The 7,063-nt window shown below is 62.1% G+C and overlaps 1 protein-coding gene across 1 annotated transcript in view; it reads right to left on the bottom strand.

The window, feature by feature from the left end:
- The window catches only part of LHX9 (LIM homeobox 9), a gene marked incomplete at its 3' end in the record, with an annotated part of 22,788 nt that extends 17,468 nt beyond the window's left edge, over positions 1-5,320 (bottom strand). The window contains exons 1-3 of the mRNA XM_019637994.1: positions 5,142-5,320; positions 4,846-4,937; positions 4,536-4,606 (exon numbers count right to left, since the gene is read on the bottom strand). Of these exons, the coding sequence (XP_019493539.1) occupies positions 4,536-4,563 (28 nt within the window). The remainder of the gene's footprint in view (positions 1-4,535; positions 4,607-4,845; positions 4,938-5,141) is intronic.
- Positions 5,321-7,063: the final 1,743 nt, after the last annotated feature.

The following is a 7,063-nucleotide window of genomic DNA, read 5'->3' as shown; positions in this document are numbered from 1 at the left end:
GGGGGGCACAAAATCTGGTGCGGAAAGAAAATAGTTTTGAACACAAAGAAAGAAAAAGAAGTGCTATTTTCGGCGGTCCCTGGCTGCTTGCGAGTTCCCAGTGCCTGTCGGTTGGGTTGGGGACTGCTCCTGCCGGAGCTGTGTCCAATTTGTTAAGGGACTAAAGCCAGCCCATTTTTGATAATTTAGTAGGAGGAGTTCTCTCCCAGGAGCTGCCACCGATTTTTATTCAGACAACAAAGACCTGTCATACTCCTCTCAACCCCCTGGTGATGGGCAAGCATGGTGATGGGGACAAACATTACAAGGGGGGGGCGCTGGGGGAGGTAGTGGGTGGGGGCATTTACTCCCCCCCCCAGCACACACACACACACACGCACACACACCCTTCCTAGAGTTCCCAGCAATCACGTTTTAAAGGAGTCCTTATTGTCCCCCTGCCCTGGTGCAGGAGGCAGCCAGCCGGCCTGCTTGGCCCAAGTTCAGGATCAGACCTGGCTCAAGGCAAACAGATCGTCAGCTTCAAATTTTGGGTTCCCCCCTGTGTGGACTCCCTGGTCCCCAGCTTCCTGGATCCCCAAATAACTAAATATTGGAGAGAGGACCCTGCCCTCCCCCACCCCCTCTTCCTCAGCTCACCTTCTGAAAACAGGTCACCCCACCTCCCCAGAGGGGCCCGGACCTTACCAGGAGCCAGAGAGTCCCCCAAAGTGAGAAGCGGGCTAGGAGAACCCATGTTTCTGGAGTTCACATTCGCCAAAAAGCTTTTCTTTGAGAGGCGAGTGTGGAGAACAGGGGGGTGGACTCGCAGGCGTGAGTCTGCAGCTGAACGTGGCCTTGGGGTGATGTATTCTCTTACCAAGTTCAGGTTTGAAGGGAAAGTGCTGGCGAGTCTAGTGTGTGTCCCCTTTGGAACTTGTCAGTGTGGGCAGCGACTCAGGGACTCCGTGAGCTGGGTCCATGCCCTACTGCGTTCTGTTCCTACTGCCCTGGCAGGACAGAGGGCTTAAAAAGGGGGACACCGACATTTAGGAGGATGTGAGAGGGGTTGCTCGCTGTGGAGGAGGGGAAGGTGAGAGCTGACATGCAGAACGGCTGACCTGCACCCCACAAGAGGCCAGGCTGTTCTGTTTCCCCCGTTCCCGACAGCGGCAGCCCCTCCCCGGCCCTATAAAAAAGGTGCCCACAATACTCTGAGATGGTGGATTCATTCAAACCACCAGGAGTCCCCCAGGGGCCTGCAGCACGAGTGGCAGGAACCAGCCCAGCTCTAGCCCAGCAGGCGGAAGCCCAGGCTGCTCTGTGCCCGTTTCCTCCCTCTTGCCTGCCTGTCCCACCGCTGCCCGCGGCTTTCCAGGGAACAGCAGGGGCGCGTCCTGACAAGTCCTGGGTACCTCAGGGAGTCCCCTGGTGGCAGACTCCCTTCCCTCTTCGGAACCTACGAGGAACTGAGCCCAAATCTAGAAAGATGAAGAGAGAGACAGAGAGAGAGGAGGAAGGGAAGGAAGAAGGGGAGAAGAAAGAATGCGAATAGGGTTAGGAAGGAAGGAAGGACATGAGAGAGGAGGAAGAGGAAGGCAAGCAGGCAAGACTGGAGGGAAGGCGGGAGGGAACTGCCCCCGAGCAGCAGCCTGACTTCCTGTCCCAAAGCATTCTTTTCTGAAGCTGCTGGAGTCACCTCTTCCATGAAACCCAAGACTCCATGGCTCCCCTTACTCTTTTCTCAGGGTCACAAATGATGTTATTTGCAGACGGGGCGCTATTGCAGTCCTCCGGGTACCAGAATGCAGCTCGTAAAACACAATTTCACACAAAAAGGAAGCCAATCAAGCGGACTAAGCTGGAGACCTCCCCCCTCACGTTGGCAGCGACCGGACCACAGGACAGCTATTTACTGTAAGTGTCATCAGCCCCTTCGCATGGCAATCAATGAGCTTCTCAAAGCCACGTGCGCAAGCGAAGGGCCCCAAGGAGGGGCTGGGGCAGCCGCCTGCCTGAGACAGCAGGTCCTCTCACCAGAGCCGATCGCCTCCCACAAATCAGCGGCTAAATGGACACAGACCCCCGAGCAGGAGGAGAAAGAGCCCGGGTCTCAGAGAAGAGCATCCGTCCGTTAACCGAAGGAGGCTCCGAGGAAAAAGTAAAGGTGGAACCTCAGTCCAGGGACCCACTTTCTCTAGTTTCTACTCTTGCCCCCTCCCCGCCTTTTCCAAATGAGGGTTGGAATTCACTTTGGCTGTTGCTGGAGTTTGGTTCCTTCAGCAAAAAAAAAAAAAAAAAAAGGCAGAGAACCCAAGAACATCATTCGTTCCTTGCAAGAGATGAAACTTTGGAGAGTCCATGAAGTGAAAGTTTAAACAACCACTCCAGGAAAAAGCCAAACTCTGTAAAAGGTCTCCAGGGCAGCCTAGGACATAAGTCCTGTCAGCCCTCCCTCCCTCCATCCATTCATTCATTCGTTCGCTTGTTCATTCATTCATTCATGTATTCATGCATGCATTCATTCGTTCCTCCGTTCCACGCGTATGTGCTGATCACCTATCAGATACCCGCAGGACAGGGCGCCGTCTGCAACCGGCTTCTGGGCTGGATCCCAGCGATGCCTGCTTTTTCTTATAAAAGTCGAGTTATAAGTTCCTGCGCCCGGTGGGATTGGCTACTCCCATAAAGAAGCGAACTGCAGGACTCCTCCTCAGCCGGTGCAGGAAGTTTGCAGAGCGCTAGGGGTGGGGCGGGGGGCTGCCGGAGTTTGGGAGGTCCTTGTTAGTTCTGCGGAAATTGCAAACCAGCTTCCTCCTCCAGTTCCTTACAGAGGAAGGGTGGGGTGGCAGAGGATGCTAGGGGACTGGGTGTGTGACCTGGGGCGTCCTCATCTTCTCTCGGAACCCTGGAAATTCACCCAAGAGGGCCCCTCCTCGCTCTCCCTCACTCTCAAAGGACAGTAGGCGCTTTAAGGGGAGCGCTTTAAGGGGAGCTCTTTGCGGCTCTGCCTTCTTTCACCTCTCACGAGGAGGGGCTGGGCCCGGCGGCCCGCGGAAAGGCCCGCGAGCGCCCATAAAAGCCACCCGCCCCGCCCGCGGCCCGGAGTACGGTCTGGAGCCGCCTTTCTGAACTCGGAGCTCCATTCGGAGCAATGGGGCCGAGCGCGGCCCGAGGAGCCCTCGCGCACCGCCGGGCACACGCCGTCCTCTCCTCTTTCTGCTCCACCAGCCACCCGGAGGCTGGGCTCTGGCGGGGGCACAGGAGCTGGGCTGAGGGTTCACGGCGCCGGCTTCTCCACCAGGGCGAGGGCGACAAGGGGAGGGACGCATGGCTTTCCCCAGGGGCGGCAGAGGCTCAAGGGTCCGGAGAGGAACATCACCCAGCAAGTCTGCATCTCCGGAGGACGTAAGCGACTCGAGGTCTCTTTAGACCTGAATTTTGGAGGAGGCCAAGATCCTGTGCCCCCGGATTTGCCCTTAAAAGGGCAGAGGTCGCCTCTCCTTCTGACCCTATTAAGCCGGTTGAGGGGCCCCCTTGGCCTCGGAGGCGCAGCGCTTCCAGCCGTGTTCGGCTTTGTAGGGCCCGGGAGTCAGCGTCGTCGGGGGACTGGGAACGGCTCACGGAGCGCGGCGCTGCCCAGCCCTGCGCTGGACAGGCCGGGAGCGCACGGCCGGGAGGCGCCGGGCTTTACTCCGTGGACAGAGGGCTCTCTATGTGCCAAACTTGCCCAGCAGCGAGGGAGGCAGGTCCAGACTGGCGCTGCCCCACGGGCGCGTCTGATTCTGTCCCACTAGGGCGGCCTCGAGACCCAAGGGGAGTGGGTCCGCGATTCCGCGGCGCGCAAGGGAGCCCGGGCCGTGCCTCCGCCGCGGACCTTCTCGCCGCTGCCTGCGTGCGCCCCTGACCGCGCACCCTCTCGGCGCCCGCAAAGCCTCCGCCGCCCGCCTGCTCCCCTCACACTCCTGTCTTTCACGGCAAAAGGGCGGCCGCCGAGTCCAGGACTGCGCGCTCCTGAAATCAGCCGCCCCTTTACCTGACGTTTGCAGCGCCGCCCCGGGAAGAGCCAGACCTGACCCGCACCGCGCCCGCTGAAACGGCGCAGTGAACAAAAGCACTGCGGCCGACGCCGGTTTGCAGCGAAGCCCGCCCCGGGCGAGCACGCGTCTGCACTGGCCCCCGCCCCTTCCCCGGAGGAGACGCCGGGCAGCGCCACTGAGGGTCGGAGCGCAGTCCTCCGCGCCGCCGACCACTCGCGGCTCGGGCCCCGTGACCTCCGCCCCCCACCTCCATCCAGCGGCCAGTCAGACCTTGAAGAGAAAGGCCGAAGCGGGGACACGCGGGTTTCGGGAAGCCAGTCTGGAGACTCTGGCGGAGGCTGTGTATTTTAGAGCCTATGAAGCGCGGGGTAATTTCTAAGACAAACACACCCCCCTCTTCCTTCCCCCCAGTGAGGGCGCGCACACGCGTGTGCGCACACGCACTCACACCCCGATGTGCACACCGGCCCGAGGCAAGGGGCGGGTAACGCGAGAACGCCCCGGCCCGTCACTCACCTGCCTCCAGCGCGGTGCCGGTCAGCATCCTCGGAGCCCACGGGGCCGCGCGCGCCGCGACAGGGGCTGCCCTGCAGGAAAGGGCTGCGCGTCAGCCGGGCGGGGCGGCGAGGGCCCCGCGCCCTCCAGACAGGGTTGTCGGCACCGCTCCCCCGCTGTGACCCCAGGTGCCAGCGGCCGCGCGTGCAGCGGGTCTCCCCGCTCCCGTCCACGCCCTCGGCTGCGGGAGACACTCCCGGGGCGCCCGGCCGTCCGCGGGCGCGCAGAACAGAAAACTGCTCGGGTCAGGCAGAGCCCATCAGGGTCTTACCTTGAGGTCCAGACGTTTCCCCTAAGACTCCGGTCCTCGGCGAGGTGGCCGCGGGAGGTGCGCGCCGGTCCTCAGGTCTCGCCGAGGGTCCTCTGTTAATCCAAATAAATAAACCGTTGGATGGGAATCTCTCCCTCTCTCTCTCTCTCTCTTTCTCCCTCTCTCTCCCTCTCTCTCTCTCTCTCCCACCCCCACCCGAATCCCTCACCTCTGACCTGCAGCTCCCTCCACCTGTCTTTTATTTTCTATTTATGCTACCAGCGCGGGAGGCGGGGGGAGGAGAGCGCAGCGCGTACCCCGCGGCCGGTGCGGGGAGACGCGCTCGGTCCCGCCCTCGCAGCCTCTCAATAATCCGGGGAGGTGTTAATGGAGGCCTCGCGGTTACTGAACCTCATAAAGCCCCAGCGTCTTGAGGTTTGGGCGCCGCGGGAGGCTGGAGCCCCGCCGCGCTCCCTGGGCTCCGGTCCCCATCCGGCCCGGGCCTCGCCGTGCTCCCTTCCACCCGGAAGATGGGGCCGCCAGCCGGAGCCCGCATAGACGGGGAGGGGCGGCCGCTCGTGCGGGGAGCTGGGCCAAGCCCTCGATTGCTCACCGCACATCCGCCCGCCCCTCCCGGTCCTTCCTCTCAGCGCTCCGGGGCGGGGCGCGGGAACCAGGCACTTTGGGGGTGCGCTCTGCGCGCCAGGGGGGCGTTGTCGGCGGGTCAGCGCGCCTGCCGGAGGTTTCTCTCCCGCCCGGCGAGGAGGCGGGGATGGCGATTAATCTTCCGGGGGAGAACCGACTCTAGCCCTGGGAGATGAGCCTTCCGGGGGCGCAGACTCCCAGACCCGGGACAGGTGGGGGCCCTGTTACCTGGTCTCAGGTCCCCCGAGGGCCTGCGTAGCCCCAGCAGCCCCGGGAGCAGTCAGGCCGCGGGGAAGCGGACGGAGAGCCAGGAAGCCCGGCCTCTGGGCAATGATCTCCCCACTCCCCACCGGGTGCGCCCCTGGCAGCCAGAGATGGGCGTGGCGGGGAATACTGGGAGGCTCCCGCACCTCTGGGGCCGGGGATGTGAGCAGCGAGACGGGCCGCTGCGGGACGCAGGTCCAGATGACAGTGCCACTCTCCGTACCCTCCCCTCTCCGGTGTCCCCACCGTGGCTCCTCCGCGGTGCGTGCGCCCAGGGCGCGGTGGGCTGCGGGCGCCCGCGCGCCTGGGAGCCACCTGCGAAGACAGCGTGCGATGCGGGGCACGTGGGGCTGGGCAAGGGTGGACCCACCTCTTCGCCGGGCCTGCCGGCTCCACCACACAGTCTAGGGGTGGCAAAGGGTCCCGCAAGAGCCGCGATTCCAAGCCCTCCGGCTTTCTCTGCCCATCCCAAACCCCAAATGTAGCTCGGAGCACCCCGGACAGAGTCCCTCTCTCGACCCGCACGCTTGGCCTCACCAGCCAGTCCCACCAGCCACCTAGTCCACGAATTCACCTTCTAAGTTCCCCTCACCCCGACTTTCCCTTCCCTTCCCAGCCTCCTTAGCTCTTTCTCTCCTCGAGAAGCCCCCCCCCACCCATCTCGGTCCGTTTTCACAGCCAGGTAGGGGACAAGCCTTCCTGGTTCAGCGTCTATGTTCGCTGGCAAGGCCATCCGATGGATGGATGGATGGACGGCAACACCCACCCGAAAATGCTAGGTGCTCTCACTCATCCCTGTCCAAAGCAGCGGTTTTTATCCTCTTTTGGGTGACGAACCTTTTTAGGTATGTGGTAAAAACATGCATTCTACACACACACACACACAGAGAGAGAGAGAGAGAGAGAGAGAGAGAGAGAGAGAGAGAGAGGGAGGGAGAGAGAGAGGCGCGCGCACACATCCCTCACACTTTAGAACACAAATTATTTTGGGTGAGAAGATGCGGTCGTCAGGAAACCTCCCAAACCCCCTAGAGCCATGATTCCCAGTTTTCGCTCTTCTACACCCAGAGTCTCAGGAAGGGGAGGGGCGAGTCTGGAGGGTTTGTGTCTTGGGCCCAACCATGAACCCCTTAGTGGGGACGAGTTCCGCCCAGAGCCCGGGGCTCCCGCGCAGAGCAGGGCATCCAGAGGGCCTGGCTGGGCTAAGCACCCCAGGCGCCACCCAATCCCTAGGTAAAGACTACTGCGGGCTCTTCCACAGCCTTTTCTAGAAATCAAGCTCTCCATAGAGGCGCGCAAGAAGGTGCTGACAACCACCCCGCCCCGTCCC

This window comes from Hipposideros armiger, unplaced genomic scaffold (assembly GCF_001890085.2).
Source record: "Hipposideros armiger isolate ML-2016 unplaced genomic scaffold, ASM189008v1 scaffold_37, whole genome shotgun sequence".
Classification (NCBI taxonomy): Eukaryota; Metazoa; Chordata; class Mammalia; order Chiroptera; family Hipposideridae; genus Hipposideros; species Hipposideros armiger.
The sequence above is the reverse complement of the archived record's forward strand: the minus strand, read 5'-3'. Positions and strand labels throughout refer to the sequence as shown.